Source organism: Falco rusticolus, chromosome 5 (assembly GCF_015220075.1).
Source record: "Falco rusticolus isolate bFalRus1 chromosome 5, bFalRus1.pri, whole genome shotgun sequence".
NCBI classification, from domain to species: Eukaryota; Metazoa; Chordata; class Aves; order Falconiformes; family Falconidae; genus Falco; species Falco rusticolus.
In genome coordinates this window covers 6,687,384-6,704,821 of record NC_051191.1, presented here as the reverse complement: position 1 = coordinate 6,704,821, position 17,438 = coordinate 6,687,384, and the positions used below count along the sequence as shown (strand labels likewise).

At 43.2% G+C, this 17,438-nt stretch overlaps 1 protein-coding gene across 1 annotated transcript; it reads left to right on the top strand.

Annotated features, from left to right (window-relative positions):
• Positions 1–5,505: 5,505 nt before the first annotated feature.
• Positions 5,506–6,216, top strand: LOC119149462 (tetraspanin-7-like). The gene has a single exon (XM_037390727.1). It carries the CDS (start codon positions 5,506–5,508, stop codon positions 6,214–6,216), a length of 711 nt encoding a protein of 236 aa, XP_037246624.1.
• The last annotated feature ends 11,222 nt before the right edge of the window (positions 6,217–17,438 follow it).

Sequence of the window (17,438 nt, the reverse complement as noted above, 5' to 3'; positions counted from 1 at the left end):
GCGTTGAAACATATCTGATATTCAGCACATAATTTTCTGTGGGGTAACTGGAAAGTGCATTGAATTTTCCTTGAGAGACTTGCTCAAGGCATGGATTATATTATCCTCTGTAGCTATGGGGAAGCTACAGCTAAAATTAAATTTTGTGCTTTATTTTAAGGTTAAAAAACACATTAGAAGTAAATCATTAACCCCAAAAAGCTCTGATCATAGATATTAATAGTAAAGTAGCTGATCTAGAAGAGATTGTATCCCTGAGTTCCTACAATAAACTCAGTGTGACTAAAAATAGCACTTGTGCTACTCCTGTTGGTGAAGTACATTCCAAGAAAGAGCAGGCTGAGTTCTGCCTTAGGATCATACCTGCTGCTGGCAAGGATGTCTCCTGCTCAGCTATGCAAGCTGGTGGGAATCCAACCCCAATGCCACTTTGGTCTGCTCAGGCTGCATCCCTCAGTCTTGCTGATAGAGCATAAGCAGTTTATCCAAGATTTCCTCTTGGATCAAGTGTTTGTGAAGGGGCCAAGAGCAGGTGGTATTTCATAATCTGTTGATTTTTCCCTGAAGGGATTTGCAGCTGGAAGTCAGTTGTGTTATGAAACATTAACACATTCCCTTCCCAGAGTTAATGAGGAGATTAAGGCAAAATTTTCCTTTTCTCCAAGTCCCATCTTTTTTCTAATCCAGCCTGGACTTGCACCACATCCATGCTGCACAGCACCAGCAGAGTGTAAAACTATGGCTTCTGTTCCATTTGATTCAATTTAGAATAAAGATACCATTCCATTTCCCATAAAAAGAATTTGAACAGGATTTTGCTAACTTCCCTCGCACTGAATAACTGCTTTTCCTATTAACAGTTGTATTGAATTTCAATGGGCTTGAATTTATGGTGTAAGAGATCACTCAACATGACAAAGCATCACAAAATCATACTTGAACATAAGAAAACTTTTTGTTTGGTATTTACAAGGATCTCACCCCGTAGGCTTCTTGTCCATGGGAGGAACTCTTAGGCATATCACCAGACAAGAAAGTACCAATAATAGTAAGTTACATCATCAGGTACATTGTATAGCGGTACACTAGTACAGCATCAGCAGGACACTATGGTGACATCACAGGAGTTCTGTTTTTCCTCAAGGTAAGTAAATGCAGGTGCTTTGGCAGCTATAGTACCTCTCTGTGAGTCATGACATGGAAATCTCATTCAGGTGTCTAAGGAAAGCACACTTGTGAACACTAAACTAATACTGCTTTTTCTGAAGCCTCTCTTGCTACCCATATTTTTATGGTAACGCTCCTAACTACCTGATCTTGCTTTCTGTGCCGGTGCTGCCACTTGTTCTTGTAGCCAGAGCTATCTTAAACAGCCATGAACTGGGGACCACAAAAGGACACCATTTCCTTGAGAAGCCATGAAGAATCCCTTCATTGTTTTCCTCTCTGTTACGGACTGATTGGAAGTAGTCCCTTGAGAACTGCAAGTGTAAACTTAGGCAAAAAAAAAAAAAAATCACAGAAAGAGGAGATGGAAAAGTATATTAAAATCATCACACCTCTGCCAGGGAATAAATGTAACACTTACGGCATGCCCGAACCAAAACAGTAAGGAAAGAGGAAAATTTATACTTCAGGCAGACTGCTTTTCCTTGCCAAATAGTATTGCAAAAGGCTGCCTAATTAGCTATCTGCTATCACCCACGTATCCTTCAGATGCACTGTTTGGCGGGATTTTTCCTGCCACTAAGTACCAGTTTTCTCTAAGATGTATTAGTTTGCATTTTCCAAGGTCAGCTTCACTGCATTTGCTGCCCAGGTTTGTAACCACTTTTTCATAATCGGTATTGCTGCTCTCGCTAGTGGGTTAGGCAGTTCTGAATCCTCACTTCTTACAATCATTCCATGACACTTTGCTTTCCAAAATGACATGTAAAGGAATGTCACTTCTCTTTCATCAAATTGTCAGTCCATATATTACATTGCAGTATCATGAACATTTATTCACTAGTATCATTTCATGAAATTCTGTAACAGTTTTCTTACTAAGATGTAAACAAATTGTATGATTCTGCCAATGTCTGAAAAATCAAGCTATTCTAGTAAGATTATTTTTCAGACACTGAAGCTGTTTCATTGTTTATGGCTTCATGTACACTCAAGGAGCCCAGTCCTATCTCCTTTACTTACCCAAACAGTTCCAGTGGCACAGCTTATGAGAATGGGCAGAATTTGGCCCTGTATCCCTGTTTCACCCTGGTTAAAAAAAGCACAAATCCTGATAACATCTGGCATCTTCTAACACTGAATGCTTAACATGATTTTTAGAGGAAGTTCAGCACTTAACTGCCAGTGAAACCAATAGTTACTATGCACCAAATACTTCACAACAGCACTGTTGGATCATAAAACATCCTTACAGAAATACTTTTAGATTTCTGTACCTTTAGCACCATCCTTCATCTCTGACACGTGCTAGAGGAAACTGGGTGACAACAGATCTGCCCATCTGCCCTATATTTTGACCTCTCCCACCTGGCGTAATACATCCCAGGATAGCTGTACAAGCCTGTTCTAAAGCTATTTTGCCTAGCTGCTTTCACTGTAAGGAAGGGCAAGGGTAAGAGAAAACACCACTTAGTGGTGGCTTTTTTGTGGTTTTTATGAGTGTAGCTAAGACAGTATCCAGAGAGAGCATTCGCAGGTTTGTCCTGTGAGAGGGGCAGTAGCCCCTCATTAGCACTGGCTGATAGCTAGTCGAGCCCTTCTCCCATGGGTTTCAGCTGTCTGCGATCCAACACCTACTTCTGATAGCATCAACTTCTGAAAAAATCGCTCCATCGTGAGACAGTACACAGAATCATGCAAGTTAAGAAAGGCAAAACGGCAGTGGGTAATTTTGAGATGTGGATAGTTAGCAGTTCAAAGATTCAAAAGGAAAAAACACTGCTACCAAAAGGTGTAAAATGCTAAGAGAAAAAAGAGGTGGCTGGAAGATCACAACACAGCAATGATCAGCCCGTTCCAAGGACAGTGAGGACTTTTCCCCTCATGGCTGACAACTGCCTGGCCGGCAGCGACTGGCTGCTTCAGAAGAAACATAGCCTCACGAATGTCACCTTCAGAGCCTTCTAACACTATGTGTTCACTTAGGCGTGAAACCGTGAAAACCATCACCTTTCAGCAATTGGTTATGAAGTTCCATACCAGCAGACCTCTAGTCTGTCTTTGCCATGAGCTTTTATTCTTCACTGTGGATATTAGTCATATGATTTAGTGCCAAAATGGGTAATATAATGCAATGTACTGGGGAGTACTTCTAGAGCTTGGAAATCATCATTCCTAAATCATTTTGACATGAAGAACTGGGAATCTTCTGAGAAGATCTGAGAATCAAAGGAACTAGCTCAGGCTTGGCCTGTCAAGAAACTGATGAACAGCTTGATCTTTTTAGAAAGCAAAAGAAGGGAATCTATAAAATGCAGGAATGATAACATTCTCCTGCTAATTAAATTATTAAGGCCTCTAATAAAGAACAGATGATGTTTCAATGACGAGTATGCTGTATTAATGCTTTGACAACTAAGAGTTTCCAGTTGTATATTAAATGTATGTGTTAAAATGTAGCACATAAAGCACCTCCTTTCCTTCCATGATTCTGCAACAGAAAGAAACCAACAAAAGGTTTTTCTCAAACTTCCACACGAAAATTACCATTGGAACACAATTAAACCTCAGAATGCAGTCCCAAAGCAGTTTGATAAAGATGTGAACAACAGGGTACTCTGACCTGATTTTTTGGTGTGACTACCGCATATACAAACTAAACCCCCCAATTTCACCCAAAGCTGTATCAGTGGAAATTTAAATGAGAGTAGCATTGTCCTAGGATAAGGAATTACAGGCTGGGGGAGGGGGATGACTGACAGTTTTAAGTGCACAGTGATCCTGTAAACTGCACAGGTTAAAGCTCTTTCACCAACTAATGAAACTGTAATATTAAAAGTTTTATTAAAAGATTTTTTAAAAGCAATATAAACTTTTCATAGAAGTCTGATAGTATGTTAGTATATAACAAAATTTGTTTCTTGAGCATCTGAAGACATACGAAAGTCAACTCACAATGCCTTTGAGTAGTTTCTGCATTCAGTGCCAAGACCCGTAGTAATGAAGATGGTACAAAATCTTGAACTCAAGAGTACTACACACCTCTTGCAGTGTTGCCGAGAAATGCTAAAGATGTTGTTGTTGTTTGGTTGTTTAGTGTGGTCAAAGTCTCACTAAGCAATGAATTACCTCTGGAGATGCTAATTCTTCCTCTGCCTGAGATCCTGCCTCATTTATGGTTTCCTTTTCATCTTTTGCTTACCTGGCTTCCAGGAATACTTTATCTTTTGCAATGAGACTGCACTGACGGTGGAATCTCATGTCAGACCTTCCTGGGCCACTTGTAATACAGCAGTATTATCTGTGGACATTCCTGCACGGCCGTTTAATGCCTTCTCTGTGGCTCAGTGTTATCATGGGCTGAATCAAGTGAATATTTAACAGAGTCAAGCTATCTGGAAAATAAGTTTCCAGCTGGGAAAGTCGGGACCGAGTGACTGTGTAGTTGGTTAATATTCACGTACAGATTTATGCTTGTTTCTACAAAGTGTCCTAATAGCACAGCTTGATGCAGTGTAAGAAATAAACCCCAACACCTCTCGTTTAATAGCTCTCTTATGATTCCTGCGGATTATCTATGGGTTCTTTTAGGCGCTACATGAAATTTCACTTAATGCTTCCGAGGAGAAGTTCGGTCCCTTGCCCAGAGCAAACCTTGGCTGCAGCATATTCCAGTAAAAGTTAATCTCGAGCTTTCGGTTTGCAGAACCGTTTCACCTGAGGGTCCGCAGTGCCGCGGGCAGCGGGGAGCGCCGGCCCGCACACCCTGCTGCACCCCAAACCTCGGAACGGGGCGCTGAGGCGGGGGCGCGCGCGCTTGTCCCCGCGGGGAGCGCGGCTGCAGCGCCGGGCGTGCGGGGGGAGCGCCGGCGTGGGGCGGCTGCCCTGCGGAGGGGGAGGGGAGGGGACGGGACGGGAGGGGACGGGAGGGGACCCCCGGCCCGTCCCACGCCGCCGGCGGCCGCGCCCCCGCGCCGGGCGCTCAGAAAAAGGGACGGGGCGGAAGAGCGGCGCGAGTGGTGCTGGCTGCGGCGGGGGGGAGGCTGCTGCTGGGCCCCGCACCGAGGGCGGCCCCGCACCGAGGGCGGCCCCGCACCGAGGGCGGCCCCGCACCGAGGGCGGCCCCGCACCGAGGGCGGCCCCGCACCGAGGGCGGCCCCGCACCGAGGGCGGCCCCGCACCGAGGGCGGCCCCCGCCCGCACCCCGCCGAGGCGCCGCGCTCTGTCCTCCCTCCCTCGCGGAGCGGTGGCACCGACGGCCGCAGGACCCCGTCACCGTGCCCGGCACAGCCTGCCCGCCGCCACCACGGGCCGCCGGTGCCAGCGCCCGGAGGCACCATGACCGTGCTCAAGCTGTCCCTCATGGCCTTCAGCTTCGTCTTCTGGGCGGCGGGGCTGACCATGCTCATCATCGGCCTCTGGGCCAAGCTGTCTCTGGGGAGCTACCTGGCACTGTCAGCCGACGACTACCCCAGCGCCCCCGCCATCCTCTTGGCCGCTGGTGCTGCCGCCATGGTCTGGGGCTTCCTGGGCTGCTTCGGCGCTGCCACGGAGCACCGCGGCCTCCTGCGTGCCTACAGTGCCTTCCTGACCGCCGTGCTGGCGGCCGGGCTGACAGCGGGTTTCTCGGCACTTCTCTACCGCCAGAACGTTGCGCGGGGTTTCCAGGAAGGGCTGCGCCAGGCCCTGCTCGCCTACGGGCAGGACGAGGGGGTGGCGGACGCCCTGGACGCGTTGCAGCGTGCCTTGTCCTGCTGCGGTGTGGAGAGCTACCGCGACTGGCTCACCTCGCCCTGGGCGCTGGAGCAGAACAGCTCGGTGCCCCTCAGCTGCTGCCGGGCCCGCCTGGGTTGCCGGCGCGGCCTGCCCGACGGGCTGCACCGCGATGGTTGCTTCAGCAAGGTGTCGGCCTTCGTCAGCGGCAACATGTTTTATATTGCCACGGCTGCCCTGGGGCTGGCGCTGCTGCAGCTCATCGGCATTGTGCTGGCCTGCCTGCTGGCTGCCCGCATCCCTGCCCACCTGCTGGGCATCGCCACCCCTCGCTGAGGTCCCCCCGGGCCTACCCCTCATCCCCCCAGCTCCCCTCTTTCCCCCGTACCTGAGTGCACTCGACTGGGAAAATCCTGCCTTCGTATTCCTCCCTTCCATCTGAGCTTTCTCCTCCAGACTCCGTTCCTCCTCCGGAGCCTGTGGCAGGTGCATCAGTGCCACAGGCATACATACCCACACCCCCTCAGAGCTGGTCCCCACGGGCCCCCGGGAGCCTCCAGACTGCTTCAGTGGAAGGTGCCGGCAGCATGGACGGACGGCACCCTCTGGGGCAGCAGGGACACCTGGGTCGAGGCTGACCAGTTTTCTGGTGATGTAAACATCCTGGGACACTGAAATAGGGGCCAGGAAAGAGAAGAGGGTCTGGGAGAGCAAGAGAGGTGCTTCTCAGCATTACACTGGGTGAGTGTTCTTCTGAGACTGGAAAATGATGGTACTGGAAAACTGCTGGAGTGCACAAGGGGCAGACCCGGTTCAGGGACACCCAGGTCACCCTGCCAGCAGCTGCCGTCGAGGGCTGCTTGAGGGACTGCCCAGCAGCACGCACCCCCCTGCTGCAGAGATTTCCTACCTTCACTCTGTGCTGATTCAGGCTGTCGGACTGCCACCAGTGCTCTTCCCGCTGTGCTGTTTCCAGTGCTGATCGTCATCTAAAGGTGGAGCTGCAGCTCCTTTAGGATGTCCTCTTAGCCAGTGCGTTGCTGGTTATGTCTTTGCAGGGCTGAGAAGATCTTAAACCCAGATCCCTGTCATACCAGGAGGATGGCAAAAGCTCTAGGATCAGACCTGGCTAGGAGTGGCAAGAGGAGGGAAGGGCGAGTTGCCCTTCGGAAGTTTCTTTTGGACTTGTGCTGTTACCTTCAGGGTGAGCGGAACAGACTTTGTTTTGTAGAAGGATTTCTAAAAGCCAGCCCTCAGACTGACATTTTTACTTTTTCAAAGGAACTGTCTCTGAAGAGACGTTTTTGGAGCCAGATCTATACAACCTGAGACTAAACAGAGGATCGCAAAACTTGCTGTGTAGTCTGACAGCTGTGTAAGTCTACAGGTTATTTTTTTTTCCCCCCAACAGTGCTGGGCTTGCATTTGAAGCTTTAGGAAAAGCAAGCCCTACACTTTAGAAGATCCTGAACTTTCAGAGCTTCACCCTTGCTTCTTCCCACTTCCTTAAAACCTGTGATCTGAACTTCTACATGTTTCTCTGACTCGCATCACAAAGACGTGCTGAATACCCCTCCTTACCCAGCAAACTGCGAAGGGAGGACTTCAGAAAAGAAGCAGGAACCACAGAGGAACTCCAGAATATGGCGTCTTTTAGGAATGTGACTAGCAAAGCTGTGGAGAATGGTCAAATGCCAAGAAACAGGAGCAGGACAGGAAATCTTGAATGAAGATGACTGATAGCTTCACGTGAAGAGTGGAGTAACCCTGGGGGAAAGGAGATTAGCAGTGAAGCCCTGGTACCTGGGCAATGAATGCATGGAGTGAGGAAGGCCTGGCTTATTTTCTTCCTTCCTTGCCTTTACTACTTTTGACTGCATTCTGGCTTTCTCTTTTCCTCTCACTGAAGAGCAACTGCAAGGATGAGTCAGGCAGAGTGTCCGTCCCGCCTGTGCAGAAGGTGAGAGCCTTTTCTCCCGCTCGCTTTGGGAGACGGAGCTGGCCCTGCCAGCTGAGGCAGCTGCTCACCCTGGTGAGGCAGGCAAAGGCAGAGCAAAGGGAGGCAGCACTGCCTCTCCATGGGGAACAGCAGATCAAATGCAGAGCTAACTCTCGTCCCACTGTTTAAATCCTTACAGTTTCTGTACCTAAAAGAACCCTGCCTTGGTATTTCTGTGCTTTCTCCCTCTGAAAATAAGCTTCTAGGATTTTGTTTGACAATGCTCTTGGGGGTTGAACAAGGGCAAACGTATTCACTTGGAAAGATTCTGATTTCAGGTATCTTCAATGCTTTTAATCGTTTATACCATTTAAAAATATTAGGAAATGCTACCACTTCACTGTCTTTTGTGATAGTGAAGCCCTTTGTTGTTTGTTTTTTTCCCTCCCACCAGCCTTCTTTTTTGGGAGAGGGATTGCTCAATTCTATGGTGAATTTGTTCCACCTGCAGGATTTTAACTATTTCTGAGTGGGGATAGTGCTGCAATTTGGCCTGCTAATAACAGCCCCTGACTTGTTGGACTGTCCTCATAAAGGTGCAATATTCCTGCAGAGCGAAGCAACCCTCTTCAGGGAACATAAAGAGAATTCCCCCAACTTATATTAGCAATTGCACAAGCCTGATGGTAGTTGAGAATGTAAAAAAAAAACCCAAACCAAAGCATATAAATAGTTGCTTCCATGGAAAACTGACATTTTACTCTCCAGATCTGCAAAACAGTCTAAAGTTTAAATGAAGTTTCAGCTGAGGACTGTGGTATCCAGAATGGTATTTACAGGCAAAAATCTACAAGGATCAGCACAGACTATCCAGCACTCACTGCAGTCCAGGTACACAAACTGATTTTACTAAATTCATAAAAATGATTTTTGCTCATGGAAATAATTCTCTCGGGGTCAGTTCTCTCAACCAAAGCTCACAAGGTCAAAAGTATAAGATGAGAAACTGGGTTTTCCTTTTTTAGAGAGTGAATCTAGTCTGCATGGATGGAGTTTAGGATTCTGGATTGACAGTTAAGTTGTGCTTGGGTGTTAGCTGTGGTTTTATCTTAACTGTCCATTTTTTTCAGGTATTAGGTGGCTATATAGCTATGATAATCACACTCCAGGTAAAGAGTGCAATGTAAACAGGCTTCTCAGTCATTTGACTATTCACCTGCATGGGTGAACTCTGGAAATGTGTTTGGAAACTCTCTTTATAGAGAAAACAATGCTTAATTTTTTAGCGTGGATGTTTATTGTTCTAGAGAATATTATTTTTTTATTTTTGTTTGTAAATGTCCTTGTATTAACACCACTTTTATGCACTAGTGGAACTCCTGTTATTTTCTGGAAATTAATGTCATGTTGTACAGTTTTAACAAAGGGCAAAAAGTGTAGTTTGTATGGGAAATGGTACTTCAGAAATAAAGTTTAAGGAGTGCTCCAAGCAAAACAGGCCATTGTTTCGAATCCAATTTAATGTTTGTATTTCTTTATGTCTCCACATGGTTCAACTAAGTGCAAGTGAAATGAAGTGTACACTGAAATGTAAAGACAGAAGCATATTGCAGGTTTTTTTATTCAGAAGATCCATTAAAGAAGCAATAAAACAGGCATTGTGGAGTGTGTGGGAAAGGGACACGGAGTTGCACTGAGTTTATTGTAATGGCCTTCTTTATGGGAAGCAGTAAGCTATGAAAATTTACAAGATAATGGCACTGCTCTTTTTTTGCTCCACTGGATGACTAAAATGATTTCTGATCCTGACCCTGATTACTTCACACGTAGAATGAAGAATGCTGTTAAAATACATGCAACCAAAACCTTGTTTAGATATCCACTTCTGTGGATTTGTTGTGTTTTTAAGTTGCTAGGAGTATCAAACAGGAATGATAAACCAAATTTTTAGTGTACAAGTGCATGTTTTTATGGTGGCCAGACCTGAATCTCAGGACACCGATTTAATTTAATGAATAATTAAAAATATAAGCCATAATTCTGCACTTTTGGCCTACACTCACTGAAAAAGGATAAACTTTGGCAATGACCCCATAAATATTAAGTATACTTATATCACCAAAGATTTCATGGACTGGCTGTGAGTTTTAGTTGAATGTTTTTTGCCAGTTCCTAGAATAATAGACATTAACTTTTGTAGATGTGTGGAAGAAATGTCATTTTTCTCTAATTAATTCCCAGATTAGCAGATTCCCAGTAGCTGTTTCAGTTGTCTGGAATTATTCGTGCTCTGTGACCAAATTTAAATTTAATTTTTAAAGTTACCTAGATTCAATGTTAATTTTGTTCTGGGTGGTCAGAATGGCTGTAACTGGAAAATGTTGCACTAGACAGCACCATCTACCCCTTGCTGGAATATGTATTTGTTTTCGATCATCCTCTTCAGGGTAAAGTCACTCATCAAAATGGTATAGTGTAATAAAAGCTGATCTCAATTTTAACTTCACTGGTTATTTAATCAATTTAAAAACGTACCAAATTAAGTGTAGAGGCAAGCTGTGTAGCAGTTGGAGATACGATAGCTCTGTTGTTCGGACAAACTGAGATTTAGGATTAACAGGGTGGTAAAATCAGACCATTTTTATGAAACAGGGACTATTTTATAACATTGATCTAGAATGCCAAGAATATAACTCCTTCAAACTTCAAAAGTGTTTTGATATTTTGTCCACCATCATTTATTTACCAGACTGGTGTGTAGCTGAATTTCACATTACAGATAACCAGGACTAAAAGTGGCATTTATAACAGATTGTGAATTTTTAGAGAAGAGATGGCTTTCCTAGGGTCAGAAAAATTAAACAATAGCAGTAGGATTGGGTGAATCACAGAAGAAAGAAGATTTCTTATGTTAAAAAGTAGTTCTCATCTTTACTTATGCATTTATCCTATTATAACATTAACTTCTTTCTTCTGGAGAAAATACAGTCGCTTTTGACCTCAACGACTTTGCTGATAGCAGCTGATATTATATAAAGCCCTTGACAAGAAAAGTATTCATCTATAATTTCCAAAGATGAATTATAGTAAAGATGCTCTTTTTATAACTCCAGCAACCTACAGGAGATTTTGATAAATCAGATTTCATGGGAGCAGAGCTGGAAAGTCAGTGTTTTCCCAATCAAATATTTTGGGCTCCAATAAAAAAGGCATGTCCATGGAAAGTTTGGGTGGTCGGGTTAGGAAGTCTTACCATGATCTTGTTCTGAAGCACCACAAAATATTGGTTAGAAACTTAAAACATAAGTCACCCAACTTACAGGGTCTGAGACTTTCTTTTCATCTGAAATCTCTCTAGCCTAGAAGACAGCAGGAATCATCAGGAAGGTAGCACTGGCTTTGATACTGTACTTGTTTGAGCTCTGCTGGCATCAGCATGGAACACACCAAGTCGAAGGATACTTGTAACTTAAAAACATCTCTGTGGTTTCTAAAGATACCTGTAAGGATCAGGGGAACATCTGTATAGATGTTACTTCTCCAGTCCTTCCCCTTTGTCCAGCCAGACACCTTTACCTCAGGGAGCTTATTAAAGGCACAGTCACTTCCCCGTAACATCCCAAATTCTGTTTCAAACAATTGAAGAAAGTATCTACCTATGGGAAGAGATATTTTTTTTTTTTTTTCACTAGGAAAGCAGACAGTTTACATTGGTTTGTTTTGTGGCCATATTGTTTTTTGGGCTTTTTGGTCCAGTGTCAGGGTGTGAAGGAATAGCTTGAGACAGAAGTACAGGTAAAAGAATTTAGATCTGACTAGAAACCTGAAGGAGGGGGGAAAAAAAAAAACCCAAAGAAAATGCCCAAAGGTGAGGGCACATTTGGTGACAGTGAGACTGTAAGGGAGGAGAAAACAGTGGTAAGTTCTGCACTGCCATAAACCGTTTTCTGAGTGGAATTTTAGCATAAACTACAAAAATTATTTAACTGTGGGTGAATGCCTTTTGCCATTAGCTTTCTGATGTGTGTAGTGGTTACTTTTTAATGCCACTTTGTGCAACTTGAAAAGTCAATGGGGGTCACATTATATCCTTGAATATTAAGCTTTTCAGGATGATATTATGGGAAGACATGCAAAACAAACTAGAGTGTAGAGTGTAGAACAACCTAGCGGTAGGATCTGCTGTGGTTCTTCACTGTTTCCTTCTGTTTCAGAGGCTGACCCTCTTTGAAAGGTAAAATTTTTGACACCAGAATGTTAACTGTCTAAACGGATCTGTGTAATTCTACTTCGGTTTATACTTCATTGGTCATGCACTCACTATGCTTCAAAGTGGTAAAAGTGCATGCTTCTACCCAAATCGATTTGATTGAAAACCATAAATTTCAATTTGTTCAATATGCCATTGTAGTTTGCTGAGAAACTAGTTAAAGTATCACAATTTAACCCTGTTTTCTTGTGCCCTCTATTGTCCTGACCTATTTTCTGGGCCAGTAAAATTCAAATATCAAAGGATATAGTCTCCCATGTTATCAAAGAGAACACAAGTACACAGACATGCATTTTTCAGAAGGTCTGTATTTATTGGTCAGGTATGTGGATTTGCTTGTGATGAGGCAGTGACAGAAATAAAAGGATCTATCTAAGGAACATATAATTCTGTCCTTGACATCAGCTTTCATTTGCAATGAACACTCATTGTGTCTATTGTGGAGAGAAAATCTTTTGTTAATTATTTTAATTCATGTAATAGAATTTACTAGAGATTCTTTTCCAGGCTACAGGATTAAAATAATCAAATTAAACTTTATTTCAGATGCTCTAATTCTATAAAGATTTCTCCAAGCTGCTTGAAGCAGTTTCTGTGAGGCCTTGCTTCTCCTGTTCTCTCATTCTGCAAATGTCTGGAGTCATTCAGGCTAGCTTCACAGCAGCAGCGTTCTGAGTGAAGTCGTGTTTGAAGTTGGGATCTCAGACTATTCACATTTTGTATGTATGACTCCTGGTTTAGCATATTAGAGTACGCAGACTGATACATTGTGAATATAACATTTGTGTTTGTTGGTTTTGAACAATTATCTTGACACATAGGCAAGACCACAGCAAAATAAAGGGAAAAGCAATGCTCATATTGACCAAGACAGGCAACTTCTTGGAACTGGAGATTCTTGGAATTGTATCCTATTACATCCCAACTTTGCAACAGATATGTCAAATACTGCTTGGTGATTCACATTATTAGAGTGCCTAAAATAACAGTTCTACAGCTCTACTCTGTCTACATGAGATGCATGCATCTTAAGGTATCAACAATTTAAAGCAGTGATAAGGTCTCATAATAAAACCTAAGAAAAGGGATCTTTCATGCTTAGTGTTAATCATTTCTGATAGCTCCAGTTCTTCCAGGTCACAAAGATTGGGTGCTGGGAGCATATTTGGTCAGTTCTAGGACTGACTGGAGAGTAGGGATTGATAGTATCTTGGTTAAAATGCCAGCATCAATTAGAGTAGTCCTACTGCTTTATTACTATTCTGAGTGCATCTTCCAGGGCTGTTTCTCTGCTCTTTGGTTTCTTTCTGTTTGGTTTCTTGTGCTGCAGTATTGTCATGTTCCTTGACATAGTGTGCTTGCATCCCAGTAATCCTAGGTACTGTCATTCTTGCTTAGGAACTCTCAGAAGGGATAGAGGTGGGGGCTTGCCACCTACACTAGCACCTGAAGTTTTAGTGCAGAGTTCAAACGAAATATTCATGAAAGAAAAGCACAAATCCAACAGCTAAATATACCTATCTCATCATTTGGAATAGCTCTCTTTACTGAAATGAGTAAAGAAAACACCAGGTTAGCTAGGTAATAACTAGAGTTGAAAACTCAATGATACTGCAAAATTTCCCACCAGTGTAGCATGCTCACACTTTCTTGACTGTTTTGCCCTTCCACGTATCTCTGTAACTTAATTTCATATTCACAGAATGTTACTATCTGTAATGTTTATCTCAGTTGTTAGTTTTCTGCTGCGTTCTGGGTCCCTTGAACTAACTCCTCTTTCTTTTCTAGCTTCCCACCCCAGGAGTCAGGCAGTCCTTCCAGGTCTGAGCTCCTGCTTGGACAGCTTTTTGAAAAGAAGCTTCTTCATCTGCCTGGCTTTTGTAACAGCAGCTTTCTAGCACTAGTAGTCAATGTTTTTTTAATTTAATTAAACAAAAAGAATGGCAGAAAGTCATAATAGAACAATAACTTCAGATAGATATTTTTCTATTAGACAATATTTGTTTCTTACAACTACTTACATATAGTCTTTGTTGGCTTGATAGTATTGTTTGTTGTTGCTGTTTTTTTTGTTAGAATGATAATACTCTGGGAAACTTAGGTAGAAGCTAAACTAATTATTTTACAAGCAAAATAAGTGATTTTGAACCAGCTGTAATGACGATGTTAATAATTTAATTAACGAAGTTTAGAAGGTACCATTGAGCAAACTGATCAGAAAATAAACTTGTGATCAGATACTTCCTGGAGACAGCAGAGGTAGAATTCAGATCTGTCTTCCAGATAGACTCCCAGAAAATTAGTTTCATGGTTTGAGAGATTAATTTTAAGTCTCCTGATAGAGTACATGGAGACATACACCTGATTAATACAGCTCTCCCTAAGAAGTAGAAATGGAGATGAGTGCTGTTTTGAAGCCAGCTTTATAGCATATGTGGTATATGTCATGCTTCCAGTGTGTTAGGGATGTCATCCTTTATTTCCATTCTACATGATGTTTCTTCTGTGCTTATGACATTCATATTTATTTATTACTTAATTTTTGTCTCAAGGCAGTTTTCATCACCTTTTTGCAGGAGGCTTAGCAGCAGTGTTGAAACACTATTCTGTCTCTGCAAGTGGATCCAGTAAGATTTCTCCAGTGCTTCTTACATATTTCACCCTTTAAAAAAACAGACAGTATAATTTTTGCTGAGTTTACACTGTGCAATATCTTGTTTGCCTCTAATTTATTGTATGAAACAGAGATGAATCTTTTTGCCTGCAGAGCCTTCTATCACATAAGAAGCATTGCTTGCCTTTAAGCCATTTCTTTTTCTGAGCTTGCTCAATGGTGCCATCTAAGCTTTATTAATGTAATTCCCCTGATGCTTCTTCCTCGCCAGCTTTTAATTATGACATTGCAGTACAATCAGCAGACTGCTGGTCAGCTCCTTAATTGTTACATTTTTGGGAACAACATTTTCTTTGTTCTTTACCCTGGCTTTTATCCTATTGATTATTTCTATCTGGTATTTACGTGTTTTCAGGACATACTGTTCTGTTTCAAATGAGATGTAAAAAGCATTTGACACCCTGAATGTCAGATTGGTTTTTTTATATTTAACTTGATCCAAATTATTACAATACCGAGTCCTGGGATTCTTTTTCAGAACTGGTTGGCACAAAGCTGGAAGCCACCGGGAACTTAAAATTTTCTTTCTGCAGAAGCAGGGCCCCTTGGTTCTTTTATATTATAGCACTATTGATGGAGACCTATATACACGAGCATAGAAAGCATGATTTTGCAACCTGTACACTAGTGTGTGCACATATCCTTATACCATTTGCCCCAGGCCTAGCCGTTAGACGTTACGACTGGGCTGGCAGAAAGAGATAGTGCCTTCCGGAATTCTGATCAGGTCTGCTCTTTTTTCCACGGTACGGCCAGAATCACTGGAAACTGAACAATTCCACCAAGGATGGCGCTAATTCAGGTTAAAATACAAGGAATCAGCCGCAGTTGCTCTGTGTTTTCTTGGAAGGCACTTATCCTCCCAGAGCCTGGAAGGGCCACGTGGACCAGCCAGCGCAGTAAAAGGTGCATGGTTGGAGCCACTGGCACTAACCCATCAGGTATCAGCCCACAGAAGGTGTGTGGTGTGCTCTGTTATCAGTGGCTTGTGCACTGCTGATTGCGGAAGGAATTAATGAAAACATGAAGCGCAAAGCCCACGTGAACCTGTAAACTTGGGCATGGGAACAGAGAAGATGGCATTGCTGCTGATACACGTGCCTACACAGCGTGCTATGAAAACCTCTGTGAGCTCTGTGCTCTCCTTGCTCAAACAGAAGCTTATTGTGGAGAGCAGCATCTTTCTGTGGTATTTGCTGCCTGGCTCTGTTAAGGTCCCTGCTTCTGATCGGGGCATAGACTGTGACGGAAACGAGGTTGTTGCGAGCTGGGTGTGAGTCTCTTTTCCCGGGTAACAAGTGATAGGATGAGAGGAAACAGCCTCAAGTTGTGCCAGGGGAGATTTAGATTGCATATTAGGAAAAATTTATTCACTGAAAGGGTTGCCCAGTGCTGGAACAGGCTGCCCAGGGAAATGGTTGAGTCACCGTCCCTGGAGGTGTTTAAAAGACGTGTACATGTGGCACTTAGGGACATGGTTTAGTGGTGGACTTGGCAGTGTTAAGTTAATGGTTGGACTTGATGATCTTAAAGGTCTTTTCCAACCTAAATGATTCTATGAGTTTATGATTCTATGATTACAGCAAAGGTGTCTATCAGAGGGTGGCTTCATTCGGTGTTGAGTTCCCAATAATCAGCATAGCTTAGCACAAAGCCCTGTGTAACATAAGCAGCTGAAACAAATTCTTGCTGTGTTCTGACCCAAAAGGAAAAAAAAAATCCCTTAATGTTTAATACAGAATTTCAAATATTTTTATCCCATCTGTTAATAGCACTAATTCCTGCAGTTTATGAGATGCCTTGCAATCTCATCCTTAGCTATAATACACCTCCCATCTGAGATAAGATAGGTTAGAATTTCTTTTCAGTTGGATTGGACAATCTATAAAAAATGTACTTCTAGGGTTCACTATACATTTTACATGTTTTTGCTGGTCATTACAGAAAACATAACCACAACCATCAAATTTACTCTTTTATGCACCTGGTTTGTAAGTTATCCCTTCGTAGATCTAAAAGATACTCTATTTCCAAGAGTATTTACCTTGTGGAAATTGCACTATCAACTTTCTGCTAAGGCTGTACTCTTACTAGAAAAAAAAAGAAAGAAAGAAAGAAAGCCTTTTTTGTTAAACACCCTTTAACAGAGGCCAATGCTTTAATTTCTTTTGGACCTCAATATTGTTGTGTTAGTGCTTATCATCCAGAAGTCAGCAGATTTTCCAATATTGAGGAGTGCCCCTATACTTTTCAAAAAGCTGTTCAAGGGCACTTCAGGTTTGCACTTTTTGTGGAAGACCTAGATATAATGTTACAGCTTTTTCTTCCATGTTAGTTTAAATTTGGCAAGCCACTGAGTAAAGGAAGAGGTAAAAGGGCAATTTTGAGCCATTCTGGGGACTTGTTGTTTGGACTTTTCTGACCCCTTGTGTCTTGAAGATGTGTTTTTAGTAAATAAAACGTATGTTGATTCCCTGGCATTTATCATCATTGTTTCACGACACTGTGGTTCTTCCATGGCATACCGCTATCCTTCTCAGAGACAAGAAGATGCTTTTAAACCTGCTGCTGGGGAGAGCCAGAGGTCTCTGTGCAGGGTAGGAGCTGGGGAGGGACAGAGGCGAGTCAGAAGTGCCAGGCATATGGCAGCAGCGGCCTGTGAGAGCTGCAACGGT